Source organism: Ziziphus jujuba, chromosome 4, assembly GCF_031755915.1.
Source record: "Ziziphus jujuba cultivar Dongzao chromosome 4, ASM3175591v1".
Lineage (NCBI taxonomy): Eukaryota > Viridiplantae > Streptophyta > Magnoliopsida > Rosales > Rhamnaceae > Ziziphus > Ziziphus jujuba.
Genome location: NC_083382.1, coordinates 28,123,792 through 28,142,063, shown reverse-complemented (window position 1 = coordinate 28,142,063; position 18,272 = coordinate 28,123,792). Strand labels below are relative to the sequence as shown.

The 18,272-nt window shown below is 33.5% G+C and overlaps 3 protein-coding genes across 4 annotated transcripts; 1 reads left to right on the top strand and 2 right to left on the bottom strand.

Annotated features, from left to right (window-relative positions):
• Positions 1 to 1,863: 1,863 nt before the first annotated feature.
• LOC107416281 (rhamnogalacturonan I rhamnosyltransferase 1) lies at positions 1,864 to 4,901 on the top strand. The gene is made up of 8 exons (XM_016024762.4): positions 1,864 to 2,442; positions 2,761 to 2,828; positions 2,983 to 3,071; positions 3,162 to 3,327; positions 3,428 to 3,717; positions 3,828 to 4,032; positions 4,161 to 4,318; positions 4,408 to 4,901. The coding sequence occupies exons 1-8, from the start codon at positions 2,145 to 2,147 to the stop codon at positions 4,658 to 4,660; spliced, it is 1,527 nt and encodes a 508-aa protein (XP_015880248.3). The 5' UTR covers positions 1,864 to 2,144; the 3' UTR covers positions 4,661 to 4,901.
• A 1,597-nt stretch (positions 4,902 to 6,498) lies between these two features.
• On the bottom strand, positions 6,499 to 10,774 carry LOC107416279 (transcription factor BIM3). Of its 2 annotated transcripts, none has more exons than XM_016024757.4 (8): positions 10,533 to 10,774; positions 10,350 to 10,433; positions 9,903 to 9,987; positions 9,060 to 9,129; positions 8,867 to 8,962; positions 7,492 to 7,916; positions 7,110 to 7,239; positions 6,499 to 6,922 (listed from the first exon to the last, which is right to left on the bottom strand). In XM_016024757.4, the coding sequence occupies exons 2-8, from the start codon at positions 10,411 to 10,413 to the stop codon at positions 6,812 to 6,814; spliced, it is 981 nt and encodes a 326-aa protein (XP_015880243.2). In that variant the 5' UTR covers positions 10,414 to 10,433; positions 10,533 to 10,774; the 3' UTR covers positions 6,499 to 6,811. The 2 variants fall into 2 exon arrangements, with proteins under 2 accessions (XP_015880243.2, XP_015880244.2); XM_016024758.4 differs by having other exon boundaries at positions 9,903 to 9,982.
• Positions 10,775 to 11,534: 760 nt separating this feature from the next.
• LOC107416285 (O-fucosyltransferase 27) lies at positions 11,535 to 17,042 on the bottom strand. Its single transcript, XM_016024768.4, has 10 exons — positions 16,637 to 17,042; positions 16,115 to 16,199; positions 15,480 to 15,550; positions 15,269 to 15,357; positions 14,875 to 15,118; positions 14,477 to 14,589; positions 14,295 to 14,385; positions 13,833 to 13,961; positions 12,738 to 13,288; positions 11,535 to 12,451 (listed from the first exon to the last, which is right to left on the bottom strand). The coding sequence occupies exons 1-10, from the start codon at positions 16,829 to 16,831 to the stop codon at positions 11,986 to 11,988; spliced, it is 2,034 nt and encodes a 677-aa protein (XP_015880254.1). The 5' UTR covers positions 16,832 to 17,042; the 3' UTR covers positions 11,535 to 11,985.
• Between the last annotated feature and the right edge of the window lie 1,230 nt (positions 17,043 to 18,272).

The window sequence follows — 18,272 nt, the reverse complement described above, 5'->3', positions numbered from 1 at the left end:
TTTTCAATTGATTAATTATCTTTTCTAGTACGATGTCCATATGGACGATGGAACACCACTTAAGCCTGATTAGTGCCTTTTAAGACATACCCATCAATGATTAAAAGTTAAGCAAAAAATCTTTTTTCCCAGGCACACCTCCCACTAATAAAATTAAGTAGCTTTGTATACTTCCCTTGCTGTTCGTGAGAGAATTGTGCAATGTTGTAAATATTATGACACAATTATTACAACATTAACAAACAAATTATCAAATACTTTGTAACAAGAAGTTCACGCTACTTCTATACTAGTAGCCATCCAAACTCCAAAGTGCTTATATATATATATATATATATATATATATATAATTATGAAATTTTCTATTAATCATTATGTTCTATTAATTGGGTTTTATGTATGCATTTACATGGATTTTAATGATTGTAGGGAGTGCTGTAGATTGGGATATATGGTGATTGTTTGGTATTGTATTACATTTCAATCAGTGAATCTCAACACATTCAGACGTCTATCACTGTCCAATTCTACCAGCCGACACTATCAAAAATGGGATTAGGAACTTTGAACTCTTCAATATATTTCTAGTACTAATTAAATACATAATGATGTGTAGGAGCATTTTTCTAAACGAGGGAAAATGATACTTTGTATTATTGAATTGAGCACGGATGAACCTATTTAAATCCCAAATCAATCTTTCTAAAAGAAACCCATTACAAGTTCGTCAAGTTTATCTATTATTTATTTAGCGGAATTTAATAAATATGAATCTCATTAAACATATAGAATTTAAAAAATATATTTTTAATATGATTTTAAATAATTGATAGAAATTAATTATGCTCTTTCCATTAGTTTTAATTTTGAAAAAAATGGTTAGATATTTTCTACATCTAACCATTCATCCAATGTGCTGCATTGGTATTTATTTATGAATGTAAAGTTGCAATAATAATTAATGATGAGTATCTCATCAATTCTTAATGCATAGTAACTAACCATATCTTTCCACTTTCGTCCCAAAAAAAAAAAAAAAAATCCATATCTTTCTACCTGCAAACCGTGGGCAAATATATATATATATATTTGAAGATGGGAGGGTTTTACAAGTGAAAAAGAAAACTATAATACCACTCATACTAGCATCCTCATAATTCAGTCACCATAATTTTGGTGCATGTTTAAAATTGAAAGAAAATATATATTATATTTATTTTGAATTATTGGAGAATTCGTATTTGTAAATATTATTCAATGAATTAAAAATTAATGATCTTTTTTTGGACATCGAAGATTAATGATTGTATACACATGTCATATAATTCTTGAAACTTGTGCAAAAATGGTAAAATATATATTTGAATAAAAAATCACAAATTAATAAGGAATCACCGTACTTGACATGCCAATTTTCTTTATAGTTTTTGTTAATTTTTCTAAATTATGATTGTGAATACTCAATTTGTTCAAGAAAAAAAAAAAAGTAATTTAATTTCATTTTGTTTGAATTTAAACTAATATTCCATATGAGTCAAATACAGCACACAATGCAATAGCTATGGTTTTACGATGATACTGAGCCAAAAAAAAAAAAATAACAATAATAATAAATAAATAAATAGTTAGTCGATCATATATAATATCTAAAATCTTTGACTTATAACAGAAAGTTGTAAATTTTTATTTTTAATGTTAAAATCTTATCACTGGATATTATTAGGATAGACTTTAACAATAATATTAATAATAAAGAATTTAAATGTAACAAGGATCCTATGTATTTTATATAATAACTATAAATATACTAAGAAAATAGAAGAGAAAAAAAAAAAAAATCCAAAGTGAAGAGACGGTAACTTTTACGTCTCTTGAACCTTAATTACAGGGCTTTACAGTTTCAGTTTTGCTATTAAAACCCAAGTATCTGTGCCTCTGTTTCTTTCATTCTCTGCCTTCTACACTTGGGTTTTTGGCTTAGAGAGTTGGTTTCTTAGTATTAAGAAAAAATATAGAATATATATATATATATATATTATATGTAAATATAGCTCGCTCATGTCTGCAGAATTTGAAGAAGCATTGTATTCTTCAAGTTCTGAGAGAGAGTTTTTTTCAAACTGCTAAGAGTGGGAATCAGAGGAATGGTGTTTGCGTTTCACAATGTATCTGAGGAAGAGATTGGAATAAAGCTTTTAAGCAAGGGTGAGAAATCAAACACTTGTACAACTAGTTCTCCAAATTCGATGATGAAGATGTGGATGATTCGGGCGGTTACCACTATGGTCATCTGGACTTGTGCTGTCCATCTAATGGCGCTTGGTGAATTATGGAGCCTGAGATTGTTAAAGGGTTGGCCTTCTTGTTTCAATCATCATCAGAATTTGTCCCAGTTGCCTGAACCGTCTTCAATTCCTCCCAAACTTGTTCTCCCGCCAAAGAGTGAGTCTTTCATTGCTTTTTTTCTTTTCATTTCTCTTTTTAATCTTTTCTAACCTGCTGATCATAAAAGAAAACTTTTGGTTTTTATTAATTTTCCATATGATTCTAACTCTTTTTTATCCGTTTCCCTTTATTCATGGGGGTCCAAAATCTATGGAATCCAGAACTTGTTATTCTGTTTTTGACTCATTGGTCATTTAGCTTTTTTGAGTAATTGGGGTTCTCTCTTTTTTTTTTTTTTTTTTTTTTTCCCTCTCTAATGGGTGGTTGAATATGATTTTCAATTCTGAATTTGATGGTGTTTTTCATTTTTTTCAGGGATTTACAAGAATAATGGTTATCTCATGGTTTCTTGCAATGGAGGACTCAATCAAATGCGAGCAGCGGTGAGAAATTTAGCTTAGCAACTCTACTTGCATTACCAATTATATGACACTATTGCCTTCCCCTATCCCTTACCACATGGTTTTTGAAGCTGTCATAATTTTTGAAGCTATTTCTTCTCCGGTTTCACTTAAGTTTCTTTCTGCATTCCTGCAGATCTGTGATATGGTTACCATAGCCAGACACTTAAATGTTACTCTTATTGTTCCTCAGCTCGATAAGAATTCATTTTGGGCTGATAAAAGGTAACTATATTTTTGTATAAAGAATTTCAATATTAAATGGCCTCATTTTTCAATATTTCTTTCTAAGCATATATCCCTTTCATATGGCAGTGAGTTTCAGGACATTTTTGATGTTGATCATTTCATTACATCATTGAGAGATGAGGTTAGGATATTGAAGGAATTGCCTCCAAAGCTCAAGAAAAGAGTTGAATTGGGGAAGTTTTATTCCCTGCCACCTGTTAGTTGGTCTAACGTTTCCTACTACATTAATGAGGTCTGGCGCTAGAACAATAAGTATTTTCAATTTTCTGCTATGTGACAATCCCTGCCAATAATGAAACTAATCCTTAAAAAAATGATTGCTTGTCCAACAGATTCTACCTCTGCTGAAAAAGTACAAAATTGTGCATTTCAACAAAACAGATGCAAGACTAGCTAATAATGGACTGCCTATGGAACTTCAAAGGCTGCGTTGCCGGGTAAATTACAATGGATTAAGATTTACACCACAGATTGAAGAATTGGGTAAGAAGGTCATCAATATTTTGAGAGAAAAGGGTCCTTTTCTAGCCCTCCATCTTAGATATGAAATGGACATGCTGTCTTTCTCTGGCTGCAGCCATGGCTGCAACAATGAAGAAGTAAAAGTGCTTACAAAAATGAGGTAACACTTAGGTCATATAAATATATATATATATATATAATTTCTTTTATCCATTTAATAAACTGGTTGAATAACCTTATGCTAATTACAAGATATCAAAAAATTGTTAGATATGATAACAAATTATGGAAAGACAAAGTTATAAATTCCGAGTTGAAGAGGAAAGAAGGTTCTTGCCCGTTGACACCTGAGGAAACTGCTATATTATTGAGTTCCTTGGGATTGGATCACACTGTTCAAATCTATATTGCTGCTGGAGAAATATATGGTGGACAAAGAAGAATGGCAAATTTGGAGGCTGCTTTTCCTAATCTGGTTAGTTGAATGAAGTTAAAGCAATCTCTAACAACTGCTTTTCCTAATCTGGTTAGTTGAATGTAAGTTAAAGCGATCTTTAAAAATTAATATTCAGTTGAAAATTTGATTTAATATTATATGAACAGGTCAGAAAAGAAACCCTGTTGGATTCCTCAGATTTGAGGTTTTTCCAGAACCACTCCTCCCAAATGGCAGCATTGGATTATCTGGTGTCCCTAGAGAGTGATATGTTTATTCCTACTTATGATGGGAACATGGCCAAAGTTGTTGAAGGCCATCGAAGGTATCAATATTATATACATTTTTAACAACCCAATTCTCACTTCACACAAATTTTAAATTTATGTGTTTGGCTTTTTGTTCATATTTCAGATTCTTGGGTTTCAAGAAGACCATTTTACCAAACAGAAAGCTTCTGATTCGTTTAGTTGATAAATATCAAAATGGGGAACTTCAATGGGATATGTTGTCTCGTTTTGTGAAGGAAGCACATAGAAATCGAATTGGAAGTCCAAAGAAAAGAGTAGCTATTCCGGGTAGACCAAAAGAAGAAGATTATTTCTACTCCAATCCCCATGAGTGTTTGCAATTGCTAGATGATGAACCATTAAGATCTAATGGTTAATTGAATCAAAAATTTTACTTCAGCAGCTGTTTCCTACAACAAGGTGCTTGAAATGCTCTTTTCATATTGAAAATTGCAAATTGTTAATATTTGTTCATAATTTTTAATAATTTTTTTTCATTTAGTAAAATATAATTCTATTTCAATGTCACTAGGAAAGCAGCCACATATGAAGAGTAAATACCTCATTTCTCAATGCTAGAATTCTTGGATAATTTACTTGTCCATGTACTTCGTTTTAGTTTATCTATTTATTATTATTTTTTGGACTGCAACATTATCATTGTACTTGGCAGTCTATATGCCAACTACAAGACAATTTTATTGCAGGTAGAAATACTATATTTTGCAAGTTTAATCTTTATTGGTGGTCCTGGACTACTGTTAGGCACCTGGACAACATAATACCCATAAGCGTCCAAAAGCATTTTCATTGTGGGGTTAACAAACAACAAAATATCATATTTATTAGTTTGTTAGGTGACAATACCTTGCATATCCTCAAGTTTTTCTAGTTGTCATTACATGATGATACATATTATGTTATAAAATGTATATTCTTTTTTTTGGGATGTGAAAAAATTCAAAAAAAAAATAAAATTGTAAAGTTATGATCCCAAAATTATTGCCAAGTGGTATACCATATTTTTTTTGGTATATGCCGTTTGGTATACTCGAAAACGAGCAGATGATATTATTCTATTCAAAGTCCATAATTTTGAAATCCCAAGGTTCTTTTGGTGGGATACAGAGAAAGATGCCAATTAACAAAATAACAATCAGAAAATTGCGGTGGTTGAGAGGTAAAGGTGAATGATCCAAGAGAGCTTTTTTTGACTGATCCAAGAAAATTTTTTTGTTTGTTTGTGGGTGATCCAAGAAAACTCTCGCAATTAAGGAACTAGCTTTTGGGTTGCTAATACTTACCATCTGGGTTAACTACTTTGGGATTCCAAACTTGCTCTCACAGCAAACCACCAATGACACCATTGAAATGGGAGGTTGAAATTTCGAAGTTCTCATGGAGTTTAATTAAAATAGCAAGTTAGTGAAATACTTAAATAATCCCTTTTATGTCTTATGTTACAGAGTTCATATTGTTGTAACTATTAATGTTTAGTGATACTTGTTCAGAAGATAATTGATCGGATTGAGAAAATGTAATGGAATTAAGTAGAATGTCTTCTATGAATTACTCGGTTTTTATACTAATTTTTTCTCCTACTTTAATTTACAAAATTATTAAATTCCAAAGCCATTGTAATGATGCTAAGTTTCAGGCTTTTTTTCACTTTCTTTTTCTATGGGAATAAGTTTCACTAATTGCCATTCTGAACACTAAAATTTTTAACGTCACGCAAATCAAATTTTGATTTATTGTATTAACAAGCAATAATATAATTTTCTTAACCTTATAAGGTGTCCAGCGCCTATTAACCACTACGTTTGAACAATACATTTTTTTATTATTATTTTTTTGTTTTGAAAAGAAAGACAGAAAAAGAAGGAGATCACACGTTTTCCACCATGCCAGAATGCTGCACAGGAAAAGAATGAAAAACAGACTTGAACTATGAACAAAAAAGGGCAAGTGTTTTTATTGGACAATCACCAGCTTCTTGTGTGCATAGCTGGTTTCCTGCCTCTTAAAACTCATTGTGGCAAATGATAAGTTATCGAACTATAAGTTCTGCAAGTACCATTATGCCCTTGCATGCAACTTTCAGCAAGAATGTTGACCAGATGGCTTCTTTCAATTCAGGTCTAGCAAAGCAACCATCATTCTAAAATCTGACATACTGATTGATAACACAGAGAAAGACTCAGAGAACAACAGATCATGGCAAGAAAAATTATTAGGAATGTGAAAGTTGCTTCTCAACATACGCTATGCATGGAGTTCTCTCTCTGAATTTCAGGGTCCAAACAGATGAATAACTGAAACTTTCTTCTAAGATAACCCATTCAGAGCATAAACATGTACAATTAATCAAAGATCTAGTTGTCTGTGGACCATGACATTGAAAAAAAATGACCCACAAAATCTCTCCTCCCCCAGAACCACCCCATATAAAAAAAAAACAAAAAATAATAATAATAGAAAGTAAAATAAATAGACTAGCAGGAAAAATGGGAAACTAGAATAATACACTAGTTTTCTTCTGTTCTGAGCCGCTTATGAGCTTGTTCAAATTGATCACTGGAGCTGGTCACTTGGGTATGCGCCATTACTTGACTGTTCATTGTTTGGTTCACATGATCCTGGACAAACAATAATTAATATATAAGTTCTATCAGATTCGTAAGTCCTAATCTTGAGACCTATGAAAATAGGACAAACTACCAGCATCCTAAATTTCTACTCTCTATATCCCTGCAACATGGAAGGTACATAGGAGAGCTATTATGAAGGAGCTTTTATAAATTCAGTTGAAGATTCTTGAAAAACCTTTGAACTGGATGCCATAGAAGTCACTCCATTATCTGCCCCATTCCCAACATCAATTTGCACTGAGATGCTGGCCTGTGACAAATCCATACCTGAAGATCGCAGCGCTTGTGTCAGGGTATCCAGTATCCTGCTCAACATCATGATAATCATATATTAGCATATAATTCTGCATGGAAAACCATTTTAACCATCCTGAAGAAATTGAACAATAAATTCCTATTCCAAATGTAGGACCACACCATTGCAAAAAATAGTTCAACATTCAAGTTCCTAGGTAAGAATAACTAGTACTTTTGACTCATAAGAAAACAATAATGGGAAAATTGCACCACTGGCAACCCATGTAGAAAAATATTGTAACCTCTTTGCAGATGCTCACCCTTTAGAATAAGCGCTTGAAATGCTAACAGATCTACTTTTCTCCTGAAAATTTGGTGTATTGTTTAAAACAGAACAGTCAGTTGTATGTCTACCCGACCATAACTCAGGCTGTTGGGGTTGCAAATCAATGTTAACAGCATCAGATACAGATTCCTGCAATGGCTGTGTAGGCACACCGCCCCTCCCAATAGAGTCAAAAATTGGCTGCTGCACATTGAGAGGAGCGACCTGACCAGCTGACCCGGGCAGGTGATCCAGTGATTTGTAAACCACTGTAGAGCCCAGCTCAGTTTCAACTAAGTTTGGTGCATTGCAGAGCATTGATGGAGAGACAGAAACATTATTCTGGAGACCAGAATCACTCTTTATAACTTGAGGGTGATCCACAAAACTTTCCGTGGGAGTGGGACCATGTTGATTTCTCTGTTGGAAAAAAAAATAACAAAGCATCAACAAGTTACCATTATAAGGATTATAGTCAATATGCAAACAATCATATTTATTTAGTCAGAGACTTAAAGCTGTATTCTAAATTACATAAAACAGGAAGCACAACCATGCTTCTGTTCTATCAATCCTTTCTAGGAATGTCAAATAACGTGTATGCATTTTCTCAGAAGGTTTCTCAGAAGGGAAATTATTTCCCCTTTTCCCTGTTAGTAAAATCAGAAGCATACTCCTAAAATCTAAACGGGCCCACAAGTCAAGTTACAAATTACAAAAGGTACTTTTTAAAAAGGAAAAGTATAAATAAACCTACTTCTGGACAAAAGTAGTTTATATCAGCAAAGATATGCCAAAGCATTTGCAACAGCCTGTTTCATAGCTGTCAACATGCAAGCTTGCATATACCAAGTACCTGACCTTTGATTCTGAGTCTTCACCATAATTACCAATTTTTCTATATGGAACAAAATCCAATTTGAAATAAACACTCAACCGATATGCAAAGAAGTAAGACAGATAAGTGTTATTTTAATTTATTCACAGGCAATGAAACAGAAAATGTTAAACATTTCATGCTCTAAACAATAACAACTAAAGGTAACTAGCAACATAAATCAGTAAGCAGCGCTATCAAACTTAAATGACTAGATGTTGAAACTACAAGCAAGCATGTATCTTCATGAAAGGTGTCAAACTTAGTTTTGGTCTTAATTTTGGTTATTCTATCTCCCGTCAAACATACCTGCATTAACGGATGACAATCAAACACCTTACGAACATATATATTCTATCCACACATCTCATTTCCAGGTGTCAAAATAATATAGCATTAATATTACAAGCTAAAACTAACATAAAACAATCCAGGCAAAAGGACGAAATCTTCAACGCAATAACATGTGCATGCCACTCTGTACAATAATTACCCATGGTGTCAATTTTGTTGGTTCTGAACTCCATCCTGGGTATGATCCCTCATACATATTTAACTTCTCCTGTAAGAACCGAATGTACTCTATAACCTGCACATATACAAAAAATACATACATATATATTTGTATATAAATAATGGGAATGAAATTCTAGCAATAAACGAGTAGAATATTGGCAGATGAATACCTCCAACAAGAATGAAGCCTTATCTTTTTTTTGATCATCTTGAGGTATGAGATCCCTCAAAATCTGAAATCTGCACAAAGAACGTCAGGTGCTATTAAACAAAAAAAGATGCCCATGGCATATTAAGCAGCAAAGGAGGATACAACAGATTTTAAAACAAAACTTCGATGAAACCAACACTCAAAACTTAATGTGACAACAAATAAGAACTGAAAAAATAATAAAAGCTAGAGGAAAAAAAGATTATAAAATTTATAGTTATAGATACTGTCCCTTCAGATGCATAAAGTCAAATATATGATAAGAATAACAATACTAATTCAGCCCGCTACTTACCCTTCAAAATTTTTTTACAACAAAATTAATAGCATACAGAATTTTAGAAACCAAAGCTAGCGACATACGCTCATATAGGGGGGAAAAAATGACTGAAAACTCTCCAAAATACTGCTGCCCTTGCTTCAACAGCAGGACATTTCTAACTAGAAAAATATCCCAACAGTGTCAAGTACTCTTTACAATGTCAGATAACCATGCAATATATTTCTCCTAGTACTAAAGAAGAAGAACAAAGAGACCACAAGATATAAACATTACAACTCAAGTAACCACCCAAAAAAAATCAAAAACAAAGAAAAATCAAATTTTTGTACAACAAATATCACCATGCCATGCAACAATTTTCAAGTGACGGGTTAACAGATTGGGAAAATCCATTATCAATGTTAAACAACACTTAATAACTTTGAAATTAAGGTTAAAACACTTGGTTCAAAGACAAACAAAATCCAGAATATGCGAGTAACAACAAATAGAAACGATAGTTATAGGTAGAGAGCTCGCCTCTCATTAATTTTGCTTCTTCTACGCTGCTCAGTTTCTGAATGCTTGGAACGATTCTTTTCCCTGTTCTTCCCGTCTACCTTCACTGCCAAATTCCCCCTTATAATAAATTAACATGTTAAAAAATGAAGCAACATTTTTTTATTATTTTTTAAAAAATTTGTTGCTGATTAATAATTAAAAAAACATTTTTTTAAATTTTTTTGCTGATTAATAATCAAAAGAACAATTCAACCCATGAAAAATCAACCATTTTGAAACCCAAGTAGTAACCAGCTCAGAGTTTAGGTTCTCTCACACACATGTATTTTTTGTTTTTTTACGCTCGGTCAGAAACATATATATACACATATATACACATACAAATACAAAACAAACACACACACACACACACACACACACACACACACAAACATGCAAAATACAAAGAGGGCGATAGAGAAAGACCTCTATGAGGCACTTCATCATCGTCTTCTAATTCTTCATGGTGACCTTTCGAAGGCTTCACCATCTCCAGCAGCCACTCTTTAACTGCCAAAAAAAAAAACAATCTTCCATAAAAAAACCAAAAAAACACTTAAAATTGAGCACCAAAGCGATGAGAGAGAAAGAGAGAAACAGTGCTAGTACTTGGAAAACGATGAGAGAGAAAAAGCTGAGAGCTTGATTAGTGATGGTGGAAATGCGAAGCTCCGACGAGGTAGGTCCGAAATGGCTCCGACGGGTCTGGAGAGAGAGAGAGAGAGAAAAAAAACTCTGCTTTTATTTTCTTTTTTTTATTTTTTTCTTTTTTTTTTGGGAGGGGGTTTATAGTTATTTTGTTGGCATTGTTAATGTACAGTTGGACTGCAATGGAGCCCTAGGAGACGAGTTCCTTTTCACTCCTTAATACCCACTTATTATTATTTTATTAATTAATTGTTAATTATGTTTAATAATTAAATTTTTTTAATAATTCTTTTTTCCCCATTATTATTCAATTTCGGTGTTGGTCAATGCTAACATGCGCTTGTATAGTGATCTCCACTAATCTGCACTCACTGCTGTTTTCTCTTTTAATCGTCACGCGACGTTTTTTGTTTGGTTATTCCAGGAATGGTGTGCGGCTTCTATTGGATGCATTATTTATTTATTTATTATTATTACGGAATTCTGATTGGGCCTTTACTACTGGATCTGATAAGAATTTGATTGGGCTTCACCGTCTTTTGAAAAAATAATAATAATAATAAATTACTTTTTTCGTTTTTAATTGTTTAGTTAGAAAGTGAATAATTGAGAATGAATTTATAACTTTTTAAGGACAAAAATTCATTCTTTTTCACTCTTATTCATATGCTTTTATCCGGTGCTTTTGCTATATGAAATAGTTTCTTGCAAAGCAAAGACTAATAAATCTTTTCTGATAGGCATCTTTTTTTTCAAGTTTATCCATTAGAGATAATCTAAAAAATACAAAGTGCTATTATATGCCATTTATCAAATACATTTCTTTTTCATTGACCCAATATTTTTTGATTTGTTGATACATCCCACAAAACAAGCATTAATATATGGAAGGTGCTTTGTTGCGCAAATCTCTGGTCTTCCAGAGCTAACAGTTAGGTTGGTAGTTCATCCAAATGACTAATATGAACAAAGAAAAAGAATTGATTGATATTATTCTGGGGATCAAGAGAGAACATCATTATTGCTCTTCCCTTGACCATTTTACATAAAATTCCAAAGTCAGAACATACATAGGTAGATTAAAGAAGTTTTCTAGAAGAGAATAAACAAATCTATGATTTTCAGAAAAGCACATGTTAGCTGCATCAAAATTGGTTATGGGTGGGTTAAATCATTTTTCTCTTTTTTATTTACCTAAAAAGGGCTGGAACCTAATGGTACATAATACCAAAGCTGATGAATCAGAAAGGCTTAGCTGAAAGCAATCTGAGACACCATGCTATTCTTCCTGTTGAAAGTGAAGCCAGAGGTTCCAAATCTGTCTATAGGAATAAGCAAAGTTAATTTTATCATTGATGAAAGTACCCCTTTTTAGAATTTAGAGACTGACCCTGCAAGTCATTTTAGCTTTCCATTATCTTTCTCCACCCTCAAGCTCTTCTTGATCCTCCAATGGAGCTTCTTCTTTGTTATTCGACTCTACACTTCCACCTTCATCAGTTCCACCATTCCGTTGGAAAAACAATCCAGATGCGGAATCATCTTCGTCAAAATCCTCTTCATTTTCTTTCTCTTTTGACTGCGATATTAAATCATTGTCCATCCAGACGGGGCACCGATGAACAACTTTGAGAGCATCCAGGAGTTGGGAGTGGTTAGAACTTGAAGCATGAGCTGATGTTTCAGCAGAACCACGCCTCATGCAAGAACATTCAGGGAGTGGATGAGATATAAAAGATAGGGGCTTGGATTTTGTTGATGCTTCAATCAATCCATCAACCAATGTCTTTCTCAAATGTCTACGAATTGAAGTTAGCAAAGTATTGTTTGCTTGATAGAGGTGCTCACGTATTTCGCCTAAAAGCTTAGCAACTTCTTTTCTGTGTTGACAAAAATACACCAGAAAAAGAAATATACAGTAAGCAAAAAAAAATACTTTATGCTGACCCAAATTGGCAGGAAACAAATATATTTTACAAACAGCACAAGAAATGCCATAGCAGGAAGCTCCACAACCATTGAAAATCACACATCAAGTAATATTTAAAAGAGAGGAAAAAAAAAAAACTAAAATTGTTTTTGCATTTTGTAAAAGCCTTTAACAAGCCACCATATATGCCAAAAAGCTAAACCATAAAGAAACAACATCCACATATAGAAAATTACCTGTCTGGTCGGTATGTTTTTGATGCAGCCGACTGATATAGCCGGTGCCCCATTACCAAGCTTGCGAAATTTGGATGTCCCTTACCATCACGATCAAATCCTGGGATGAATACATCAGCTTCAATGCATATTATATAGTCAATGGCTTCCCATAGTAATTTATGGGCATTGGTCCTCAATTCCATAACTGTACTCTCAGGCTCATTATCACTCTCAGCCACCCAACCCCACCAACCTTCAATGTTATAGGATTTTGGTCGGGCTGGAGGAGGTGGAAGTGGGCGTGGACGTGGACCTGCAGTTTTCCATGCTTCAAGCTTCATCTCTTTCTCAATTGTAGGTGGAGCAATCTGATGACTGTCTACAAGGTTAGCCTCACATCCATAAAGCCTACTGAGCTCCCAAGGAGTGCTGAGGGAAGTTCTATCCACAACATTCTCAAACATTGCACGAAGAGGAATCAACGTCCTTTGGCCGCCAAAGACTTCACCCCCAGAAACGTATATGATCGTGTCCCATGAATATCCATACACACGAAGAAGAATACCAACCTGTTGCAATCCAAGAGAATCAGATTGAAGGCTCAATTAGTTTCTATTAAGAGATAGTCCTTTTAAGTATTTTCCCTTGCTATAGCTAATGAAAAAAAGGTGCTGATTAGTAATTTCTTATTATAAAAGAGTTTTATCTGTTGGAAATCTATGCTGCCGTTATGGAAGATATCAGAATTAAATTAGTAAAGTTTTCCATCCCCAATGCTTAGATATGATCATAAAAATTCTGTATACAATGTTCAATGGAGGATCAGATGGTGAAATAAGTTCCAAATTACGCAGAGTTCACCCAAGCCTGATTTTCTGTTTTTGCAGTGTAAAGGCTGAACAAGTTGAATTCTAAGTTTAAAGCCTTCGATTCTGTCTTTGTTAAATTAAGAGAACCAGATTTCCACCGCTTCTTGTATTTTCTTTTCTTATTTTATTTAGGAGTCCTCCCACTCTCCAAATTCCATAATGGCTTTCTCTTAATCAAATCACAGAAGAAACCACTTTTAAGTCAGGTATTACTGCACAATATTAACATCATGTAATCTTGTACCTCTTCCGGCATTAGTGGGCATGAACCTTTAAGACGTTGTGCTGCTGTATTCACCGAAAGCTTTCCCTTGACAATTCCACGCTTTATCATCCAAGCTCTTTTGTGCTGAATAAGTTCAGTATGCACATCCTAGGAAATAGATTAAAGGAACAAACAAACATATCAAATGCTGGAAAAAAGTTCCAAAAAGCTAAGGATCAGTTGGGAACTTGGAATCTATTATGGGAAAGGGGAGAAGGAAAAAAAAAATAATATATATATATAACATTTGAGTTCTCATTGTTTGGATAAGTAAACTGTTAGATGAGGCTGACATAACATAAAAATGAGAATAAAATATATATGTTCTATAAGGTTAAAATTCCTCGAAAACATGTAAGATTTTTCTCTCTCCTTTTTCCTACCCCAGTGGATTCCAAGTCCCATATAAATAACCATGTTACCGAAGTACAAAAAAAATACCTGGAAGAGTTCAGCACAACCATGGTATGCTAATGCATCTCTAGTCATTCCAGGGTCAAATGCTATAAATGGCTGTTCTGGATCCCGCAACCTAAAAATATCATAAGTAAAAACCATGAAATTAACAAAGAGAGAGAGAGATAGAGAGAGAGAGAGAGAGTTAATGATGATTGATCAATGACCGATGTAAAATTTTGGTAGCAAGTTCCTGGATCTCCTGCCGAAACCGAAGGGCATGAAAAGCAACCCTACATCTCAGCCTCTGGTACTCTTCAAGATCAGGTGGAAGGATAGCCTGAATCAAATAAAGAAAAGCCATATCACATGAAAGAAAGACTACAATTGAGAAAAATAACAATATCACATCTTGAACATGGCATACATGGAACAACAAGATCTTGTTAGCTATGAAAAAAAAATGGAAAGAAAGGTCAAAACATCAAAACCCCAGAGATATGATGGAAAGGGATCAAAAAACATGCCAATACATTATATGCGGTTACTAATGGTTGCAAAAGTTTGCCTGTGGATTAGTCCAACTTCTGTTACGTTACCGAGAACAGACACGATAATTCATTACCTGCAAGCATCCACCATCAGACACAACTAGTTCAACCACAAGATGTCTCTTTAGCACTGGGAGAACATGGTGCTGATAATAATAAGGTGAAGCAGAGTAAGGCACTTTAAACACAGGAATGTTCTTTTTCCTCCTTTGCCCTTTGAGATCCTTAGGAAGGGTTTTTATAACTTTGACATCTTTTTCCAATGCCGCCATGAACTGGTCCTCATTGTAAAGGTAGGCAAAACTCTTGAACTGAGAACTTCATAAAACATAGAACACAATAAGTTGATAAAAAACAGGCACTAATTAGATTGAGGTCAAAATTATAATTAAAAGTAAAAAAAATGTATTGATTTAGGTTAACAAAAAACTAAGTTGAATTGGTAATGATTGTCCAAAGCAAAGCAACCTGATTCCCTTACTGCTAGTGGTGGATTGGATCTCAGGAATTACTAAGGTAGCATTCAGAAACCGTGCTACTACTACCACATCAGATATCTGGAAAAGCAAAAAGGTATTGCACAATAAATAGATTGGTATTGCATGATAAATAGATACATTCATACATACATGTATATTAATGCAATGATGTTCAGGCAAATTTAACATGAAAGCCTCACCGAATTCCTAATCTCATGGAAACCTCCTTGGATTCGGACAAAGATAAATCCATTTGTTTGTCGAACCGGATCTGTAATACGCACATTACATAAAAAGGAGTCTTAGCGAGAAAAAGAAATTAGTAGATAATAAAAATTAAAAATTTTAAAAAAAAAAAAAAGAAAAAAAAAAAAAGAAAATGCACAATTTTATGGATAAGTGAATTATAAAAACCGGTGCTAGTTCTTTTCAACTCCCTACTCACAAAGCAGTGGACTATGTCTATCATTATATGTAAATGGAAGAATATATTGAATGCGATATTCAAGGGGATTCAATGAAGAAACAGAGTTGCTCTTCCAAATATATGATTGTAGTTTGCATCTTTGACTTGCTTATGCTTTCAGGTGCTTTAGCGTAAATTTTGGAGAAACTGTCGAGAATGGTCAAAACTTTCACAGAATCAAGCCTTTTAGATTTCAGTACCAATCCATCACAGCAATACATATGACAAGATATTATCGTCCACATTTTGGTAGAACTAGTTTTTCTTCGCAGCACAGAGAATTTAACCAAGAAATTTTCCACCACAAAGCCTATGAAATACATTGAAATACTACAATATCCATTAGCAAGATGAATGTGAAAGCTTAACCAGGATAGTATATTCTGGGATTTGCATCAGGATGCAAATATTCTAGCCGCCTTACTGGACCCCATAGCCTTCTATACAAGGGACTCTGCACCACAAATTGCGAAAAGAAGGGATAAGAATCCATAAACAGATAACGAAAAAAAGAAAAGAAAAAGGAGACAGTAGTATAAAGACAACACAACGGTGAAATCACATGGTTAAGTAACATAATGTTCAATGTGGGTTTCCTTCAAAAAGTTTCTAAAAGTCCCAAAAAGCCCCCATCATAGCCAAAACCCAGGAATCCAATTGAAAACTTAGTATCCCCACTTTATTGCAAAGAACGAATCTTGCCCACAAATCGGAACAAAGCGAGAAAGCAATAGACTAAAAATTACAACCCAGGAAAAAAAAAAACAAAGGAAAATAACCAGAGCAGCGAAATGAATCGGCTTAAAAATTTGAACTTTGCACAAACATTTGAAACATAGAGACCTGAAGAGAAAAACCCACAAGAAAGGTAGTGACAAAGTTGCAACTTACAGTTCTCGATAAATCTTCAGCAAAGGATCGTCGGGAAAAGATTGTAATGGTGGATTGGTAGTCTGCTATACCTTCATCAGTAAATCTAGCAAGTAAAAAGTGAACGAAGAGAGAGACAACCGAAAGAACAAGACCAACCAGACCAATCCATTTCATTTTGGACAATACCATTTTCCCTTCTCCTTTCATTGACATAACCCACTCACTCTCTCTCTCTCTCTCTCTCTCTCTCTCTCTACCTCCTACAAACTTTCTCTTCTCTCTTTCAAAAAATAACTCTTTGCGATCTCTCTCTTTCTGTCACTCTCCAACAAACTCGAACAAGCAGAGAGAAGAAGAACATGGAGCAGTCGAAGAACCAAGTGAAAGAAAAGACTTTTCTAACAATAAAAATATATATAGAGAGAGAGGGGCAGAGAGACAGAGAGAAATAGAGATAGAAGAGAGTTTTAAGCGACACGTGCGAGAACTTGTATTGTACGACCCTCTTAAAGTCGGATTGACCAGACATGTTGTATCAAAACAATGTCGTATTCAAACAATGAAAACCAATCTCTTCTTCAGCGCGTTTCACGCACTGTCCACTGAACTGTCTTTAAAATGGTTTTTGAAAAGGACAGGAATGGATGTTCTGGTATTAATGTATTATATACGAATTACTATTTCCAAAAAATATCATGTCAAAAAAAATATATATATATATTTGTTTTTCTTTCTACAAAGTTTAATTTGAGTGTATTTTTTTAATTAAATTAAATACCGGAAAAAAGAAAATTATTTTATGGATCATGTGAAGGTAGACTTTTCTCACGTGAGGTGAAGTCATCTTTGCCAATGGGGGTCTGTGAATGTGACTACCACTTCCATGCTAGTGTTTCTTTGATGGGACATGAGACAGTTCAATGTGTGATACAGGAAAAGTAAGAGAACAAGAATGGGAATGATTTGGAGTAATCGAAAATCAACTTTTGAGAGAAAAACCTAAAATATCTTTGTTAATTAATGGATGATATATGGTAATGTTTTGTGGTTGGGATTTAGAGAACTGGGAAAATGTAGTTAGGTTAGCATTATTGCTTATTTTGAAAACGAACAAGAATGAACTGTTTTTTCAGTATAAAGTCTAAACTTCAATTTGCTATATTACAATCAATCCACTCAAATATTTAATATTACCTTCCTATGTTCATGACTTTATGTCAAGTTTTGGCCCCAAAAACAAAAAAAAAGGGTTCCTTTTTGCAATTATATATGTGGTTTTTGTATATTTAAAGTCCGTATAGGTTTAAATGAATCTTCTTTTAATAAAACAAAAAATTCTTTCAATGATATTCCATTGGAATTATATTTTATCATTGTGAAAATAAGTAATTTGGTCCCTTTTTTTATAATAAACTTGTACTTTTTCGATTTATTATTCTAAAATATATTTTTTAACATTTTATCAAGTAGTAATAATAAACACATTCAACCAATTGAAAGATTTTTTTTCTTCTATAATAAGCCAAATTGCAATGACTAAAGTGATAATTTCCATACTTTAGATTTGATTATCATTGTATGTGTATATTAATATTAAAAAAATAATTATTTTATTACTAGAATTATTCAAACTCATAACCTTATATATAAAAAA